Consider the following 21127-nt stretch of genomic DNA (forward strand, 5'->3'; position numbering starts at 1 on the left):
ACAACAGAAACAAGATGAAATTCATGTTTTGTACATACTTACATTAATCACACCTGGTAAATCAACTAGCACCATTCTCTGTAGTCCAGGGCCTTTTACATTTAATGATATGGTCTGTTCAGGAGAAAAAAATACCAGTTTTGGGGGTGGTCTGCTAAAAAATTTTTGGTGATATACATTCTGAAAATTCCTTCTTTCTCCATTTAGGTGTGGCACTCATAAAACACTTATTCTTTTTTTGATTCTAAATAATTATTCTAGAAATCATGCATAAAATGATACATTATTTAGAACATTAAAAAAAACTATGTATCTTGGAACGGCTGTAATCTAAACATTAATATCAATCCCAAATTTATTTGAAACTATAAACACTGCATTCCCATAACACACTGTTGAAATGAACTGCAACCCTTACCTCGGGGCTAACAGTACAACCTTCTTTCACATTTTTCCTCATTCGTAGTTCTATTTCATGTCTTAATGCTGCAAGCTGTTAATGGAAAACAATAAAATCGTAGAAAACCTTAGTTTGGAAACATTTAATTTAGTTGTCCTATAAACTCACAGGGATTATAATGTCACACATATAAACCCTAAATACTTACATCCTCCTCTTTGGTAAGATCAAACTCCCGGGAACTGTCTTTAAACAAGGCCACATGGTGAGGACCTTCACTCAGAGTCACCTGAAATTAACAAACAACTGAGACGTAATGACACATTTACAATTAAGATTAACCTCCATGGCACCAATAAGGTCTAGACCCGGCCACGGCCTTACACAGATCCAAGAGACTCTCACACTGCACTTCAGAAGCACCTCCTAGAGCTGTCAGCATGGTGCTTCTGGAATTTTCCTGCATCCATCATACATGCTGTGATTTCCCAACAACACTGCTGGCTGTTTTGTATCTTTTAGACCAGAAATTCTGCCATTCTGTTTCCCTAGTCTATGCTATATACAGTCCAAGCACAGAATCATTACTCTAAAACTTGAAATATGAAAGAAAATTTTGCACTTAATTTTAGGAGCCTATTCAACTGGGGGATAATTTATAATACAGCAATTATAAATACACACACTACCTGTCCAGCATTGCAGATTGGAAACACTGTGTTGACTGTCCCTATTTTAGAGCTCACAGATACCAGGAGAAATACACACAGAATTAACAGAACAATGTGGCAAAACCTTGGATGTCACTACAGAGAACAGTATGGTAATAAGGAGCTAAGGCAGGCTTTCCCTCAACGGGTGACATTTGGGCAAGGATACTTAACAAAATATATCGACAGTGGTTTCATGAGAATTCCCAAATTTTCCATCCCTTAACTTTTTAACTATAACTTTTCAGACTTCTCTGTAAGTATACTATTTTACTTTAAAAACACAATTCCTTCCACCAAGATGAGCTAAACTGGCTAGATAAATCAACAAAAACAGCTGTTGAAAGCAACCACGGCAGCCTGGACTAAGTGGCCAGAATCTCAAAGGATTTGGGGGAGTTTCCTGCAGTGATTTTCCATCACAGCATTTGGTGGTTTGTGGCACAGGCCAGATGACCTAGGGAAAGCTTAAAATCTCCTTGAGTTGAATAAACCAAAACCAGAATTCAGGTTTATGAAGCTGCTCAACATCCTAGAGAAAAATGAACTGGAGAAGCGAACCTCCAAAACAAGCTCTAAATCCTGTGAATCATTTTCTTTTCATTCCTTCAATGTGAATATTAAGAAACCAGCAGAAAGCAGCTGCTAGAGGTTAAAATGCCTGGTCAGTATTTTGCCAATTTCAGTGTACTGGGGAGACAAAAATATATCAGTCAGGGTCTACTAAAGCGGAGAAGCCCTGGGAATAATGAGAAGACTAATGGCCAGACTGACAGAGACCAGGCTTGTCTTCAAGGAAATCTGCTCAGAACAAGGTTAACCATCCTGATGTACCACCCACACCCTCTACAATGAGGGTATCAGAAACAGTGTGAAGCCAGATTTCTGAGGCTTTTGCAGTGGGTTAATGAACATGAGGCACAGCTTCACTTTGGGATTTTTTTCTTCCCTAAGCCAGTAGTACCCCAAATCCTCAATAATTTAGTAAAGTGGGTGTGTAAAGCATTCACTTGATAGCAGAGGAATGAAAGAGCCAGGATCATACCACATGGTCCAATTCATAGATTCCCCAAAAGTACACTCTGTTTGAATAATACTAGATTGCCCAACACTCACTGTTGCACTTACAGACTTCAAAGATTTTCACACCAGTCTCACTGTTTTCATTTTCCACCGCTATTCTGGCCATAATTCTTGGTGATTTCAATTTCCTAATTCTTTAATTACTCCATAAATACCCCCATCACCCAAATATATAGAAAAAACCCTAAAAAACAAAAAATTCAGCCACACAAGTTCACTTTAAATTTAGGTTCACAGACCTTAAGGCAGACTTCAGTCCAACTTAGCAACCCTAGCATCACTTGACTTCATCAACTCACTGTGAGTCACCATAATCTCTAGAAAAAACTGCACTTTTCCCTCCTGCCTCAATCCTCAACCCCTCTTCCTTTCTCTGTACTTAACAGGCTGTAATTTGGCTCTTGTCTCAGAAGCTGTAGAAGCAGTCACAAATCTCTCTGTCCTCCACTTCCTGGCCTCTGCTGAGAGAATGAACGGTTGCTTCTGCCTGCACCTTCTTCACCTGCTAGCCTCACTGACCTCACCATCACTTCCTCCACCAAGCTTCCTCTTTAGCTGCCTCCTAGCACATGGTGCAGCTCTGGTTCTCCACCTATGGCCCTGGCTGGTCCCTCAAATGTTCTTCTGTTGTTTCTTCTTCCTTTAACCTCATGATATTGGAAGTGCGCAGGATGCAGTTCTGGTTCTGCATCTTTATTTCACTCACTGCCTTGAAGATCTTATCCGGCAAGCTCGCGGCTCTAACTACTATCTTTAGTAAATTTACGTCTGCAGTCCAGATGTATTACAATCCTTTAATTTGTTCATGCTCAAAGCCTCTTTGATTACATGCACATACACTTTTTGTCCTTATCAAATGTGGAAGGATTGCTTCTCGGCCTTTTGGCTAAGATCAATTGCAAATGTGGCAGGAAATCCCTGCAAGTGTACTTTACAAAGAAATCCAGAATCTATTTCTTACTGCCTTCACTAAGACTTCCCTGGTCCCAGTATCATCTGGATGATGTAACAGCTTCCCTCCTTGTCCATGATTCTATTTTGCCTATCTCTATTTTCAATACAACAACCAGAGCCATTTAAAAGGCAATTTTACTCTGCTTAAAACTCTATTCCCATTTTACTCAAAATAAAACTAATCTGAAAAATGGCTTGTGAGGTGCTGAAATCTGCTTCTCCTTGTGTCCATGACCCCTCTGACCTTATCACCGACAACGCTTCATTCTGGTCCAGCGACTCTGGCCTCTACACCATTCCTTGAACATGACAGCCCTCACCCACCTCAGGGGCTGCGTATTAGCTGTGTGCTCTGCTTGGAACATGACTGCACTAGGAAGAAAGAGAACGTCCTCCTTCACTCTCTGCAAATCTTGATTCAAATCCCACCTTCTCAATGCGTCCACCAGCAAGCACTGTGTCACCCTGCTCCACTTGCGGGGCTCTTTTTTTTTTGTACCGGGGATTGAACTTGGGTCCTTGTGCTTGCAAGGCAGGCCACCGAACCGCTGAGGTAAATCCCCGGCCCCTCATTTTTTGTTTTTATGTGTACAATATTGATCATCTTCCAACAAAACATCCAGTTATTTGTTCTGTTTGTTGTCTGTCTTCCTCCCCTATATTCTCTATTATGGCAAAATCACGTGTTGCCAACACATTGCCCAGAACAGTGCTGGTGCATGTTAAGAGCTCTGTGTTTAACGGAAGACTCTACCGCTGCTTACTTTCTCTGGGGACCACAGATGGCCTGCTAGTGCTTCTGTGTATGGACAGCACAGACAGCAAGTCCTAGCCTCCTTCAGCTCACTGTTCTTGCAGTGGTTTGTTCTCTCACAGTTTTTCCCCTTGAATGTCATAATCAGCCTATGACTGTGCTGAAAATCATCCCTTGACCCAATATACTTCAGTGGCTACTGCTTTATTTCTTTGCTATTTTTTAAAGAACAAAACTAGAAAATTATCTACCCTCTGGCTCCACTTCCAGTATTTTCATTCTCTGCCTCTGCCTTTTGTGTACGTCTCAGAACACAATCCGAGCCTCCCGGGGCTCAGCACAGCCTGGCCGCCCTGCGTCCTCCTGCTGTCCTCCCCAGCACTCTCCCACTCTCTCTCCCTCTGCTCTTGCCACAGGTGCTCCGGGCTGTGCTTCCTACAGATCTCTACGCAGTGAATGGTTCTAGACACTGCACAGAGCTCTCTCTGATGGCCTCTGCTCACCTTCACCGGAGAGCGCGTCATCATCTCCCCAGAGCCTCTGGGGAATATTCGTGCCTGTGCGATCATTTCCAACACACTCGTTTTCCCGGCACTCTGATCTCCAACCACAACGACCTTACCACAAAAGGAGTAATAGTTATTCATATTTTTCTGACACCCACTTAAATTTAAATAGATTTGGAATACTGCTCTGTGGTTTTTAGCATCTTAAAATATTTACAGATTAAAAAATATTTCTGAAAAATCCATGAAAAAATGATTCAAATGGTATGAACATTGAAAATATAAATAGCAAACATTAATTGGAACCATTATTTACAGTCAAGCTTTTATCTTTTAAAAAAGTGTGTTAATTAAAACCATTATTTCTAAAATTAGATTACTAACTTTTCCACAAATCCTTTCCATAGCTACTTCATTCTTTACAAACACATTGTGAATTCTAGTAGGATAAATTTCATTCATATATGTAATTTAATTCATTGTTCAGGCATTTTAATATTACAAATATAATAAATTTATAATGCCACATCTTCCCTCATAACACATAATTGTAAATAACAAATTGATATAAGACATTTACATTTACTTATATTTATATGGACCAAATAAAGAGACAAATAACACTCCATGCTGAAGATATCACCCGAACACACAGATAAGATTATACAGGTAAAAAATATGTATGTCTGTGCCTGTCTGTATCTATGTGTGTGTGTATACATGTGCATATATGTATATGTATTTTTAGACATATACTGTTTTTGAGAAACTAATGTGATTTTTTTTCTATGAGCAAGTACACCATCTGCTACTTTTTCACTTACCCGTGGCAGATGATCTTGGGTATTATAACTCGCGTCATAATCAGACAGAACATCAAGAACTTCAGAATACATATCAATCAAAGATTTCTGTGTGTTTTTAAAAAATTATAAAACAACAAAAATATTAAGGAAAAATACAAGTGTATCAACAGAAAAAAGTTGACAAATTCAAATTGTTTTTTCATAATCATTATACTGCTTTTTCCAATTACTATACATAGATACATCTTCACAGTAAACACTGAAACAGGACAGAGTAAAATTCCAGTTCTTCAGTTTACGTTGAAGTAAAGTGATTAAATACAACGCCTTAATTCAGGATTTCCCGACTAAATGGAAGAGAGGAGAGTGACCGGCCCTGATGAGTGAATGCTCATGCCAGCACAGGCAAGCCGCTAACACCGAGAAAGCCAAGTCAGGGCTCAAGGGAACCCTGACAAGGAGCCCACCCAGGGCTAGTGTGGGGTGCACAGAGCGGGTACAAGTGAGTGCTGGAGGTACCACTGGAGGAGTGGTCACCAGGAAGACTGGGAAAGCAGTGAGAGTGATTAAATGACCTCTGGTGACTGGGCAGGCAACCAACCACAGGACAGCATCAGGGACAGATGGCCGGGACTGGCTCTTGCTCTGGGTCAGGACTGAGCACAGTGCCATAATAAACCTCCAGTGAAACATCTGTTAAACAATCAAATAAACAGATAGGCCTGGAAAAAGAAAAACCATCAAACATCTAATAATTAAGGATAAGCTTCCTAGCTTTTCCTATATTTTTGAGACAGGGTGTTGCTAAGTTGCCCAGGTTGGGCTTGGCTTGGGCTTTTCATCCTCCCAGAGGGCTAAAATGATAAGTGTGTGGAACCATGCTCAGCTTAAATAAGGACATGATTTAAAGACAAGGTTAAAAACAATATGACAGCTTAAGGTCCCCTTTGTCTCTTAATACCTAGAACGAAGTGGCAAGCAACTGCCATTCCATCTACCGCAAAATAAACAAAAACATTTTCATTATTGCCATTTTATGAGAGAAAAATACCATTTTCTGAGGTAAATTCTTGGGCATAACTTTCCTCAACTGCTAAGTGCCACTAAGAAATAAGGTGCTCATGAACTGTTTCGTACAGTCATGATTTACTCAGAGCTGTTAATGTATGTGGTTAAATTAGGAAATATCTTTGGACCCTGGCTACAGAAAATAAGTACCACGATTTACTGCTAGGCTGAAGCAAGTTATGCTTATTTATTATGACATTCTGCTTATTTATGAGATTTAAATTAAAAGAATGACTTCAATTTAACACATATGAATTGGCTTGGTGGGGAATAATAATATTTAATTTATTAACTGGACAAGATGGCACACTTATCAATGAATAATAAATAAGTCACAGTTAAAATGTCCATCAAACTAACAATTCTAACTTCATAGATGTAGAAGTAAACCTAAAGATAAACTAGGTATTTGAGAAAAATAAAATGAAATTCAAGAAACTACTCTTAAAATAGGCAGATTTATGGAAATATATAAAGCACAATATGAAGCAAATCTCTGGCAACTACAATTTGTGAAATGTTGACATTAGGCTAGAAATAAAGAATAAGACACTTTACAGTTTTTAAAACTCTAGTAATACTGTTAAGTGTCAAAGTTCTGAGAGTTAATAAGTTACGGTTATAATACCTTCAGTTTTCTATGATGGATGCCTTTGTCATCTTTCTGCAATACTAATTTTCTCAATTCTTTGTTCTCCTTTTCTAAACGTTCCAAGATTCTCTGATACTTTAACTGCAACAGAATAATGCACATAACCATGTAAGAAAAAGGTGAGTTAAACATTAAGTCTTAATTTAAATACTCTAGGGCTGGGGATTTAGCTCAGTGGTTCGGCCACCTGCCTCACAAACATAAGGACCTGAGATCAATCTCCGGTACTCGCCCCCCAAATCCTCTAAAATTCTTAAGCCACACCACCCAAATTATCTAAAATGAATTATTACTTTAAAAGCTTCTAAGAATAGGATCTCATATAAACTGAAATTCATTACAATTTTGTATCATAATTTAGCATTAATTTGAAAAAGTCTTTACTAGAAATTAAATTATTTAGAAATAGTAAAAATGTAAGAATTTAAAGATGCCCTAAGGTACACCTAAGAAGCAATATTTCCTATTATATCAAAATTCTAAACATTCATTACAGGGCCATTTAATAAAAATTCAAATTCATCCCATGACCACATTATTTTAAGAGGATATGATATAAAATGGTAGAAGCTAGCACGCTGAGCAAGTATTGCACATGCATTCATTCTCTTCGCCTCCACAGAAACCCTATGAGGCAGGGACAATACAGTTTAGGACTTAAGGTGAGGGACATCTTTAGCCCACCCAGCTTGTGTGGCAGAGGAAAAGTTTTTAAATATAGGTCTTTAAATAAATATAAGTTTTTAAATAAAATAGTTTTTAAATATAGGTTTTTAAATAAAGGCTCATTTTCCAAGTTTTGTTAAATTTCCATTTCTAGAGAAAATATATTAATATTTAAAATGCTGATAAAAAAACAGATTTTAAAGGAGATTTAATTTGTTTAGATAGGTTATTTTGTCAAAGTGCTGGCTGCTCGGTAACACACTTTTTCTTCTCAAGTAAACGTGGTCCTTGGTCTTCCTAATTTTTTTTTCTTTTATAAATATTGACCATGTGCAGAAAACCATTAAGAACTACTGGTCTCTACGTCAGCACAATATTTGTATACAGCTTACATTACACCATTCACAGTGGAAAATAGTTCTTAGGAAAGTTTTTAAGTTTTAATCTTCCAAAGGACATAGAAGGAAATCATGGTCCTAGCCTCAGAGAATGTCTAACTAACTTAAGCCAAGTTAAAGAAAAATATATACAGTTGAACTATGTATTATGAGATAGGCAGAAGTATGGGCTAGATTGTACTCTAACATGTTTTTACATAATTTACTCATTGATATATATAGTACATGAAAAAATTCTGGTGATTTCTGCTAATATGGTATGTAGTTATTGAGCACTTGCAATATAGCTGGTTTGAAAGAAAACATGCTATTAGCATACCATGTAATATTCTTATATGTATTACATGTTTCAATACTGTAATATTGAGTTAAGTAAAATAATTAAAATTGATCCCACTTGTTTCTTTTCATCATTTTTTCTATGAAATTTCAGACTTAAACTGTGAGCTGCATATTTCCTTCTTTTGGATATCCCTGCTGAATAGATAGATTACTCCATACTTTATCATATCATCAACTCTCCATACAGTGCTGCCAGTACCCAGAGACTGGCAACTACAACTGCACAAGCTGAAGGGCCGATATCAATGCATACTTAAGGGTGGTAGAATTCTCACTGGCATATATCTTTGCAAAGTGTGGCATCTATTGGGGTCTACATTTTCATTTTTTGGTACAGATGTCAACTTGCAGTCATCCTGTCCCCCAAACTCTAGAACAGTGGTGGCAAATATATGGCACATGTGTAATCTGATTTTAAGACCAAAGACATTAATGTATGAATTGTTTTTTCTAAACTAAAACCTCAGTATTCAGGTTGAACTGCAATGTTGGCTCTTTGCAATAAAGAATAGGCTTTGGGTTGCAGCCTGGGCATTTGTCTCTGAAAGGTTCACTATCACTGTAACAGTAATTCCTGCACTTTAGGATACATCAGTTACGTCGAAGGATCTTAAAACAGAAGTTTGCTGAGTTCCACTCCCAGAGATTCTGGTTGAGTAGGTCTGGGATAGGGCCAAGAATCCACATTTCTAACAAGTTCTCAATGCTACTGCTGCCACTGATCCCGGGATCAAACTGGACTATGGAGTAGAGCCAATGGAAATGTGTCATTAATATTGGCCTAGAAATGGGACAATGCAAGAACAAAATCAATTTCTCCTTTTTTGCATGGCAGTTTACTTCTAAAATTGGACAAGATTCACTCAAAATTGGTTTTTACAAATAAATGAGTTAACACTTTTAACTGGTTCTTTCTTTTCCTTATTTCTCAACTATGTTTTGTATATATTGATAACAGGGTCTATCATTAACCATTCCGAATTTTTCTTTGTTGAAAAATAAATTTTTACATCATCCAATTTACACTAGTCTCTCTATGATGAAGTCCCTGGTTTTCTTTACTCATCTGAATTACCTGAGTATGTAGAAGTTCTTCTTGAAGTTGGTCAATTTTCTCTTTGTCTGATACCTAGATGTTTAAAATAAATTTTTAGTTAAGTAGAAATAGGTTTATATAGAACGTACAGTAAGCAAAAATTTTAAAACAAATTTGAAGAATAAAAACTACTGGTTTTACATTATTTAATAAATTTTGTCATGTGATTAGTAAAAATAGCTCCTTAAAATCTTATATTAAGAAGTAAAATCCTTAAAAAAGACTAATTTTCCTCCTGTCATTTGTTGTGAAAGACTTGTTAGAAAAATAAGAGATCAACACATATGGTTACTATATTCATAAGAATATTGTTTGCCTGCTAGAAATGTGTTTTGGGAAATCAGATTATATATAGTCACTGAAAAAGCACACTGGTTACTGCGTATATTTTAAGGAAAAATTATGTATTTCTGCACTTTTAGTAGGGAAGTTCATAATAAATATGAAGAACTTGTATTTTCAGTGCTATAAATGGAGCCAGATGCTTGTTTTTAAATTTAATTCCAGAGGCCAGGGATTTAGCTCAGTGGTTCTGCTGCCTGCCTTGCCAAGTGCATGGTCCTGAGTTCAATCCCCAGCACCCAAAAAAAAAAAACAAACAAACAAAAAAAAACAAAATTCAATTCCAAGGCAAGATCTGCTAACCCGTAATATGTGATATTCATCTATAGTGATGAAACTAAAGCAATTAAAATTGATTTGAACATAAAATAAAACAGAACAAAAAATCCATAGGCACTGGGTAAACTACTTAAAATTATTAATAGTTCTAAGACAGACTATTTTAAAAACTCAAAGAACTTTATTGCATGGCAGGTTTTAAAGTAGTCACAATACAATTCTAAATACAAAATACAATGATCAATTATAATAAAAATGATGTCACTTGTGACAAATCCACATGACTGTTCTTTGACTTAATAAAGTACAGAAGTAGTCATCCTCAACCTTTAAAAATAACTAATGTCTGAAAATCAGAATTGGCAACATATTTATTTCAAAGGAGAAAAAAATAAAGTTAAATCCATGTTCTTTTTCATTTAAATCTTTGTACAGCTTAAGCAATTAAGACACTATTGTAACGAATAGATAAAAAATTAAAATGACTGGATTATTAATAAGTCTTGTCCATTCCCTAAAACATTACTTTCATCTTTTAATTCCTACTTCTAGATATTTTTTCAGAAAGTTCTCCGAACTTTTAAATATTTGATAATGCTTGCGACAAATAACTATGTTTTTCTGCCTAAAAGTAGGTCTAAAAAAAAAAATCTCTAAAAAGTGATTTGGTAATTAAAGTATAACGAAAACTTTAATTTTCCTTTTTATATAGCAAATATGTTTGTTGATGGATTTTTTTTTTAATTTGGGTTTTTTTTAAAAGTTTGTTTGTGTAGAATAGACAAGAATTATTAAGTAAGTAGAACAAGTTGAGGAGGAGCCCACAACCCAAAGAACAAAATCTAGCAGCCAATGAAGAAATGAATTATTCCGTATTATGGTAATATGGCATGCCATCATTCTGTAACAACGTGGTCACAAATAATTTGCTATGGAGACTAAACTTCCAACTCCTTCTAAAAGGCACTTTGATTAACCCTGTGCCTTTAAATATTTACCCAATTCCAGCTAAATCTATGTGAAATATATAAAGAATTTCAGTTCCAATTGTTTTAGCGTAGAATATGAATATTTACTAATTCATGCAACTAGGGAAAATTTAACATTACCCAACACCTGCAATAACTGAGAGACTAACACAACTATACAGAGAAAAATTAAAATGTTTATTTTAAGCCAAAGGATATAAAAGTTTACCTTAGTAGTTTGGTTAAATAAAATTTCTTAAAAGGTTATAAAATTTTAAAGATCCAAGGTTAATGGAATATTATAATCTTGATTTTAATATTAGAATTTAGTAATCACAACCATTAAGATTTGTACAAATTTGGATGTGTAGGAGTAGGGAAATTCTTTGTGTGCTCCTCTGGCACAATTGTGAAGAACAGCTGATGCACAGTTTACCAATATACTCCAGGTGCTTAGTTTGATGGAGCATCAAAATTAATTTTAGTGTTTAGAATAAAAGAACAGGTGGTGGTGGAGCCAAAAATCAATTCTTAAAATCTGGTGTTAATGTTTATACAACAAACAGTAAAGACTGATGAGAAGATACTTTTATATGTTTTCTTAAGAGAATAGTAAAAGGTATTTTCAATTTGTCACTTATTCTAGGTCTGAATTAGCAACTTGGGAATGTTCATTTTGATATACTTTACTGGTAGAATGCAACTACTTACAAGCAGAAGTTCATGTCCTGTAGTTTAATATATTTTGTTTTCATTATGGAATTAATTTGAAACTCACCCTGACAGAAATGGTATCAATGGTCTTGAAACCAGAGCTTTTCTACAATTCCAGGGCTGTGAAATTGATGGAGAAAGAGCGGAATCCTCCGCAGAAACAAGCTAAAGCTGAAAGAGAAAAACCTTTACTAGCTCCTCACAAAACCAAGCCTGATTTTAAAATTGTAAGTATTTCTTCCGTTTAAGCCATTGGGGCCATTCTAAAATAGTGAAATACATACATGTGCGTTATTGTAAATATTTCTATAAATGTATACATATTATAGGAAGCAAAACTACCAGTGGCAGTTTTAATCTACTGTCTCTGCTTAAGATCTTTAGCCAGAATATATGAAGATATTTATTATTTGTTTCTAACATAATATTAATGAATATTTACTTACATTTTCAAGAAAGTAAAAGAAAAAATGAATAAAAAGTAGCTGTACTTTGTTTTGTGCTTCAAGCAAACTTCAAATGCCTGGAATCCTAAATTCTTATGAATAAATACTGTGATCACAATAGCGAAGAACATTAACAGTCAACTCTACTAACTCCAGGGAAGGATGAGGGGAAAATGGTAAGTAATTGGCCCTTCAGGATAATGAGGGGGATGGTTTCATTAAAGAAAAACAAATTGTTTTTAGTTTTACACAAGGTAATTCTGAAGAGGGCAGGAACAAGCCCTTCTGGTGTCCCACTCAGTGTACTTTGGTAAACAAAACAGACAGCAGTACAGTCTGCCAGTCTCTATTTAAATGGGGAAGAGCCTTACCAAGACTTACGTGGATAACCCAATAAATATTAGAAATAGGAGTGATACCACAGGCCTCAAAAAACAAAAACAAAAACACTCTAATAAATTAGTAATTAGTCCTAAAATCTGTGGCAGTGTAGAAAATATATTAGCATCACTTGATCTTAGCCAAAAGGCCGAGAAGCGATTGAAAATATATTAGCATCAATGACTAATATCTTCTGAATTGTCAGATTCAAAGGCACACTGGTGATTTTAACATGTACCTTGGAATCTTAAAAATGGCCAGGTAGATAGGATTCATTTCAATTTTATCAGTACAAGAAAACACTTAAAACTAATTTTTAAGTAGAGCTATATTCATATTTTTAAGCTACCCACCAGAACTCTCATTTCTGTAACTAAACTAAGGTAGGGATAATTCAGCATAAGCAGCCAATTTTAGAATATTTAAATGGTATACTCACAGCATACAAAACAGAAAATGTTAAGTACTATTTAAAATAAGACCTTCCTTGGCTTAACATGTCTATTTTAACCACAGAGAAAAATGATTTTTCTTTTCTTTTCTTTTCTTTTTTTTTTTATACCTATGCTATGCATTCACTGAAAGCTAAACAAAATATAGATGTTGATTCCACAGCCATGGAATTGAGAAAAACCAGGAGTCACACTGAAAAAGAAATGGAATTATGACAACTACTCTCAAATATTAGCCACCACCAAATGAGATGAGGTTAGCTTGTAGCACCATTGCATTAAATGATTATCTTAATTATTGGTTGACTGAGACATCAGAACCTACAGGAAGTTAATCATGTAAATGAATCTTTTTTACCTGAGTAAGATTTGTATTTAACTGTAAAACTTCGCTGACCTAACAGATGTAACATAATTAGCTAATTTTAAGATCTGAGTATAACTGTAAAATCATTATTTCACTTTGAAATAATCACTATGAACCTAATCTACATTGTGGGACTGCCTAACACACAAAAGAATATTTTTAAAGGACTTCTTGATTGCACCAGTAAAAAATATCTTGGTGACACAATAACTGGGTCACCTAAATAATAATTCACAATTTTATTCTAAACATAAATCCATGGACCCTCACAGATAATCTAATCTTCAAAATCTAAATTCCTATGGTTTGAGCTTGCTATTTTGGGTCCTGTCCCCACTGCCCAGTCCAGAAAAGCTACATCTTTATATGATGCATTCTTTTCATATTCGCTAAAAACAATTTCTCATAGCTGGAGTCCATGAGTGGATTAAGGAGACAATCTCGGCAGAAATGGCTGATTAGTGTGAATACATCAGTAGCCCCCTTAACCATCCATCACCTTGCGCTTCTGCTGGGCATAGCTTGTGCCATATTGGCCAGCGGCTCTGCGTGCTTCCTCTTCATGCTCTTGGATTTGCTGTTGTAAGAGAATGAGCTCACCAAGCAGACCCTGCCATGAGTTTACAGTGAGGAGAAGAGGAAAATTGGGGGAGGAGAACAATGTTAAACCAAAGGGCACAACACAGTAACAGATGGAAGAGGGAGGAATGAACAGCTTAAAACAAAAATGGAAACTCATGCACCCACAGAGCCTTTGTGTGACTGGGCTCCGGACTGCATTTCCATTTTGCCCTCAGCAAGATTAGTAATCTCCTAAATAAAAAACAGCACAGTTTAAAAAGTGAAAAGAAAAATGCAGTAACAACTGCGGATTAAAATGAGCCAGACACAAAACATTAACAGACAGTAAAACCTAGACCAACTGGAATGCTCAAAGAAGGTTGCACTGTAGTTTACTGAATTTCCCGATTAAAACCCTGAGTTTTGAATTGGTAAAATGTGCTCTTGACTTGAAATACATGAGGAAAAAAACTCAAACTGATAAACAAACAAAAAACAAAACAACAAACAGTGTTGATCTTACAGGCCTTAATCTTCTATCTTTTTTTGTTTCGTTTTGTTTTTGGTACACGGGGTCAAACTCAGGACCCTGAGCTTGTGAGTCAGGAAGCAGAACCACTGAGCTAAGCCCCCAGCACAGGCCTAAATTCTAAACGCTAAGTCTCACAGCACTGACTAGAGACTCAGAATTATTAATACCTATTAAGCTATTTTCTTAGGTAAATAGGTAAGCATTTTTCCTTGACATGATTTCAATTAAAGGTTACAGTCTTTCAAAAACCTATGAATCGGGTCAGGGATTTAGCTCAGTGGTTCCACCGCCTACGTTGCAAGCACAAGGTCCCAAGACCGATCCCTGGTACCAAAAACAAACAAACAAACAAACAAAAAAACCCCATGAATCTGAGTTTTCTAGTACCAAATTAATCAGGGTTTTATACTAATTCATTTATTTATGTGCCTTTATGCACACGCTTACTTGACTAAAATTTAGGATTCTTTTTGTAAATTTAAAAATGTTTTAGATTGTATTTTGGCTTTATATAATATTAAAAAACTAGTTTGACTGGTTTTCACTTTTTATGAGCTGTTTTGACATTAAATAGAAATAGCCTGAGAATATAAGCAAGCATACATCATTTACTAAGCAAAAGCCTATGAAAGAGCATTAAAATATAGAGACAATATAGTTATCATGAAAATTAAAAATAAAACAAGAGTTTGGACTTATATACAAAATAATTAACTTTTCTACTTCTAATGTTAATCCCACTCAATCATGAAATATTACATTGGTACAGTTTTTATTATAATATATCACGTATGGCCTGATATAAAAATGCATGTCATTTTCTGAATAGTATTTTTTACTTACTGGTTTATGAGATAATCAAGCCTAAGACATGTGGAGGAAAGGCCAACTAAGAACTGACAATGTCACAAGCCTAAAATTTTCTCAATTAGAAACCCTAACAAGGCTAAGTTCCAGTCAATGAGGTAACTGAATTACACAAAGCAATTGATTTGGAAGAACAATGGGCTGTTTTTACCGAGTCATAAAAATGAGGAGTTAGGAAAGTCAATACAGTCTACGTCAGGAGTTTTAAGTATCAGGAATGTTTTTAAGTGGTCACCAAAAATATTTTGTTTTGTATAATTAGCAAAGTATGTTAAAATGCTGGTTAACATTACATTAGAAATTTAATTAGTACAGTCACCTAGGCTTAATTTACCTTTTATAGCCCAGATTCACATAAACATAAAGGTTTTCCAGAAAATAAACAGAGATATTAGTATTATAGTAAAGAACTTTATATTATACAAATGTTAATATATCATTTAGGGAATTTTTGGTTATTAGTTTTACTATTTTAAGGTATGATCCTTACTAATATTAATGAATAAAAGGCTGATTTACTACAATCAAAGAATGAAATTAGTTGATTTTTTTCCACACAACAATCTGTTGTCATCATTCTCGTAATTTTAAAATATCACTGCTTTTCATCCAACAGAAAGAAATCTGATAATTTAATACATTTGCTCATTTATTCTGGTCATCCATCTCCTATCCAAGTGTTAGATTTCCAAATAACCACCTCAAAAGCAGGTCCCTATATTGGCTCACATACTACTGTATCTACTGTATTTATATACTCCTGGCACTCTCATTTACACAATGCCCGAGCATTTGTATTTGTAGCTTAAATACCTCCCTCTAAGTCACTGCTCATATCTGATGCAACTGTAAGGGAAATACAGCATTCTAATGTTTATTAGATTACAAGTAAACACTCTCTTTCTGTTGACAAGTCTCTTTCCTCCCAAGTCTGTGTCTGAAGTTCTGCTATGTGAAAAAGGTGAAATTATACCTCCTGAAAAAAGTAGGAAGAAAACAATATGACGTAGACAAAGCTATTTACACTATGCTGTACATCTTAAAGAGGCTACATTTCCCCAAATTTAGGCATCAAATCTCACCCAAAACACAAAGTAATAGGCTATTCAGCTTCTAATCTAAGACCATGTGGGATAGGAAAAGGAAAAAATGTGTGTACCTACTGTGTAAGATATACTCCTTGATTGCAAAACAAACATTTTTAACAATAAATGTTTTCCCAAGGATGAGACATTTTTCTCTCAAGAAACAGCACGCACATAATTATTTAAAAATGCTTCATATAAAATACAGTAACTGTCATGCAAAATAGTAAATAGTAATTGTTAACAATTACAGATTATACACTCCCTCAACATCTCTTGGCCATCGTCAGTTTGACACTGCATTTCCCCATCTTATATCTCATGTATAATGTTCTCCATTTTTAAAAACTGCAACACCAGAAAAGAAACTTAGTAATAGCTCGAGCCTAAAATATCAAATAAAAATGCTTTGTTTATGGCAAAATTCAATGAGTTTAGCAGAGAGATTTTAAATAATTATTAGTATTTAGCTGTGTTCTGAAGGCTTATCCTGCAAATTGATACTGACATCCCCAGGGTGACGGTACTGAGAGGTGGGACCTCTGGGTGGGCAGAAGGCTCAGGGACTGGTGGCTTCTAGAAGAAGACTGTGAGCTGCCTCCACCATGCACCATGTAAACTCTCAAGGAGAATGCGTCCTCTCCACGTGCCCTCATCAGACACCAGAGCCACTGGCACCTAGCTCCTGGACTTCCCAGCTTCTAGAAGTGTGAGAAGTAATCTGGTCTCTAGAAGGTATCCCAGTACTTGGCATTTTTGTTACAGCCGTCTAAACAGACTAAGACAATTAAAAGTCACTCACATATGAGTACATTAAAAATACTACTATTTTAAACAGGATTTTAAAAAGTTATAGTAGACTGAGCCCTATATCCTGTTTTGATTTGTTTCTGTCACTTTTTCTTGAGACAGGGGGCCTGGCTACATTGTTTGGCCTGTTCTCCAGCTCGGGGCTCAGGAGACCTTCCTGCTCATCCTGCCCAGCAGTTAGGACTGCAGATGTGCACTGCTGTGCAAAGCAGCCTGTGCACTCTCACACACAGCACCTAGGATAAGGCCTCACACACCTGAGATGTGGTACAGCCACTGTGTAGAGCAGGATTTGGCACATGTTTGTTTGCTCAGATGAATCAAATTACTACTTGCTTTACCTACTAATCATATAAAGCTTTTAGGATAAAATTCAAATGGGGTTATTTAAGGGTTTAATTTAATTTGTAAGCTGAGCTTGTAAGTTACATATTAAGCATTCAACTCATTCTCCTGTCATTCATGATTTCCAGAAGACTCCCTACAAGAGTGCAGGGAAGAAATTAATCAAATAATGTTCATGTGCTGCCAACTCACACAAAAACACAAAGTTAAAAAAAAAACAAAAAACCACTGTTGTTGCCTTGCTCCTCCTCTGAACACTGAACTTTGATTTTTTTTTTTGGTAGCAGGGGTCGAACTCAGGATCTTGTGATTGCGAGGCAGGCGATAGAACCACTAAGCTAAATCCCCGGCCCCTTCCTCTGAAAAGGTAACATTTGCTGAGTTTGTTTATGCATCAGGTTTTATGCTAAAGGACTCTACACAATCTTCACCACAACCTTATCTGGCAGGGTTAGACCTTTTATTAAAGAGGACGCCAGGGACTCAGAAAAGGTTAAGTAATTGGTCCAAATTATGTAGTTTAGGAAGTAGGAAAGTCAGGTTCTGAATTTAGGAACAGTGACCGCAAAGTGTGCATCTTATCACTCAGTAAGATAATTTTCAAATTATCTTTGATCAATGAGGTTCGAGGTACATTTGAGAGAGGAAAATAGTAACACTACAATATAATAGAAAGTATATTTAAACTAGAGCAGGAATTCGCAACCTACAATGAGCAGGCTGAGTGGTTTATAGAGACACCATGGCTTGCAAGCCTAAATAAAACATTTACTATCTGTCTCTATAAGGAAAAGTTTGCCAACACTGCTTTGGAATTTTGCAGTAACTTTGGTTTGGTAAAAGAATTTCATACAAGTAAAGGTTTCTTTATCCTTCTATTTAAAAAATATTCCTAAACACTAACCCATATTCCAGAGTTTGAAACATTCTGCTATTTGGTTAAGTAAAAAGAACTATTTTCCTACTTTTCTTCTCCCAGTAATATGCAACTCTGCTCAAGATATTTACAGCCAACTGAAAAATATTACTGGTAATCAGAAGGAACTAGGTCTTTCTGCTTGAGATTATTTAACTTTCTCCAACCCAGAAATACCATATCCTGTTTCACTATTTGAACAAAATCTACAAATAATTTTAAGGATGAACTAGACAGCTATTACCAATAATTACCAGTATTATAATTTCTATTGCAATTTGTTCCTTTTTTTTTTTTGTACTAGGGATCGAACTCAGGACCTTGCTCTTGTGAGTCACGCAGCAGAACCACTGAGTTAAATCCTCAGCCTGAGTTGTTCATTTTTAAGCAAATCTCCTTTGTTCTAAATAATTACCTAAAAACAGACTTTTTTTTTTGAGACACTATCTCACTATGTAGTTCAGACTGCCCTCAAACTTAACTATGTAGCCCAGGTTGGCCTTGATCACTGCAATTCTCCTGCCTCAGCCTCCCAAGCACTGGGATTACAGTCCTGCACCACCACACCCAGCTAAAAAAAGCATTTTATACATATATATGTACATACTAAAAGCATTTACTGTTTCTTGAGTGACATAAAGGGGGAATGTGTAGTTACTGTGGGATGAAGTAAGGCTGTTTTGCCCTTCCACTTTTCTGCATGGAGATTATTCCCTATTTTTCTTCCTCTGACCCCGCAGTGTCCCACCTAACACTTCAGTGCACATATGAACATATCTAGCTAAAAATCTAACCAAGCATAGTTGTTAGTTACTAGTTGATCAGAAAACTCAAGATTTCCCAAAATCTGTGATTACTTCACAGAGTAGGTTGTGAGAATTTAATTTTGCGACAATTATTACAATTATTGGTTGCATAAGAAATCTCAGAAATATAAATCCTATGTAAGCAACATTGTTCTATTCCAAATCAAAATACAGTATCAAACAGATAAAACACTTGCACATCCTTTTCTCAATAGTTGCCAAATATGAAGGCCAAGAACAATTCACAGGTAATCAGAGCAAAAAAAAAAAAAAAAAAAAAAAAAAAATTCCCACCTGTGCTGGCATCGACCAAATTTATTTACTTTAAACTTGCCTTTTTTTCTGCTGAGTTCAAATAATAAATTAATTTTGCTAAGAGCTCAATACTCCTAGGTGCTCTAAAGACATATTTAGTGACAGAAATGGTTCATTAAACTGTAAGATACAAACCAAAGCAAATAGTGTTTCATATGGCAAGTGCTGTAAACACTGAGAAAGGATAATGGAATTAGAATGGTTATGTCAGGCTTCATGAAGGTGACGACTGAGCTACACTTTAAAGATGACTAATTGGCAATTAGGCAGGAAGGACAAAAAGGATGAGGGATACTTCAGGTGGGAGATCCATCATAAACTGTAAACATAAGGATTAGGGCAGTATATTGGAAGAACATCAATGTATTAATATTTAATAATTTTACTGAAATACTTCTACTACTTTTAAGAGTTAGGCCTTTAAAAAGTCCTTTAAATATTTTCTACAAATTATAAATGTGCTTGTTACCTTCAGAATGGTCCTATTCTTTACTTCTGTGAGATGCTTATGACCAAAAAGAAACATGATAGGACAAAAGCACAGGCAATAATATGTCTCATTTAGTGAATCAATTAGCACCAGAACACACAGAAACCAAAAAAGAAACCATCTAAGTAGACTAAGTATATGAACTGATACACAGCAATCTGATACTTTACAAATCAATGATTCCATTTATTCACTAAAATAGGCTCATCACTCCAATTTGTATTCAAGTAGTTTGAAGTTCTCTAAGTCTCAAGAATATTATTCATAGGGCCAGGGATTTAGTTCAGTGGTTCTGCCACCTGCCTCACAGGAGCAAGGTCCTCAGTTCGATCCCTGGCACCAAAAAAAAAGAATCTTATTCAGTCCACACCAAGGGCTATTTCATATATATTCTTCCAGTGGACACAGTGTTGAAACTTTTGATTAATTAAAAAGCACTTATTAGAATGTGTTTATATTATATGTCAATCAGACTTCAACAAAGTGGTCTAAGCTAGGTTTAACAGTGCTTTCACTATTTTTTTCAATGTTCTACTAATCAAAGATACATACCAGAACTTTGGATCAGCACAGCAGAAATAACTAGTGTCCACAGACTAAGCAGTTATAAATAAATCCAGGTGAAATCAAAGAAACCCGATGATTGCTCAGTCTCTGTAGCATTATGTGGAAATATATGCTTTCCACAGACTTTCTGAAGTCTCCAATTGCACCTTTCCCAAACATCTGGGCTAGGAAGCCCTCCCCAGGAACCACAGGTCCACATATCATCCACTCTGGCTGACTCCCGTCAAATCGTCTGTTTCCCTTACCTCTCATCACTTCCACTTTACTTGATTCTGCATGACCCTAACTGTTCCTCTGCTTGTCAGGACCTTCTCCAGCTATATTCTCATATTCAGAGGACAAATCTTTATTTTAGTTCTATTTGTAAAAAAGTTTTTCAGCTCTGCGCCTGCTTGGCAACTGCAAGGTCCTGAGTTCAATCCCCGGTACAAAAAAAAAAAAAAAAAAAA

The 21127-nt window shown here is 35.8% G+C and overlaps 1 protein-coding gene across 4 annotated transcripts in view; it reads right to left on the reverse strand.

Moving 5' to 3' along the window:
• Opa1 (OPA1 mitochondrial dynamin like GTPase) overlaps positions 1-21127 on the reverse strand; it is an 80214-nt gene that overhangs the window by 47467 nt on the left and 11620 nt on the right. For 2 of the 4 annotated variants that reach the window (XM_010624074.3, XM_010624075.3), the window contains 8 exons: positions 13884-13994; positions 9415-9468; positions 6910-7014; positions 5232-5318; positions 4405-4518; positions 609-689; positions 419-493; positions 43-114 (listed from right to left, as the gene is read on the reverse strand). In XM_010624074.3, the coding sequence (XP_010622376.1) occupies positions 43-114; positions 419-493; positions 609-689; positions 4405-4518; positions 5232-5318; positions 6910-7014; positions 9415-9468; positions 13884-13994 (699 nt within the window). The remainder of the gene's footprint in view (positions 1-42; positions 115-418; positions 494-608; positions 690-4404; positions 4519-5231; positions 5319-6909; positions 7015-9414; positions 9469-13883; positions 13995-21127) is intronic. The other 2 variants (XM_010624076.3, XM_010624077.3) reach the window with 1 other exon arrangement.

The sequence above is a fragment of the Fukomys damarensis genome, unplaced genomic scaffold (genome assembly GCF_012274545.1).
Source record: "Fukomys damarensis isolate Sample0158 unplaced genomic scaffold, DMR_v1.0_HiC HiC_scaffold_12, whole genome shotgun sequence".
Classification (NCBI taxonomy): domain Eukaryota; kingdom Metazoa; phylum Chordata; class Mammalia; order Rodentia; family Bathyergidae; genus Fukomys; species Fukomys damarensis.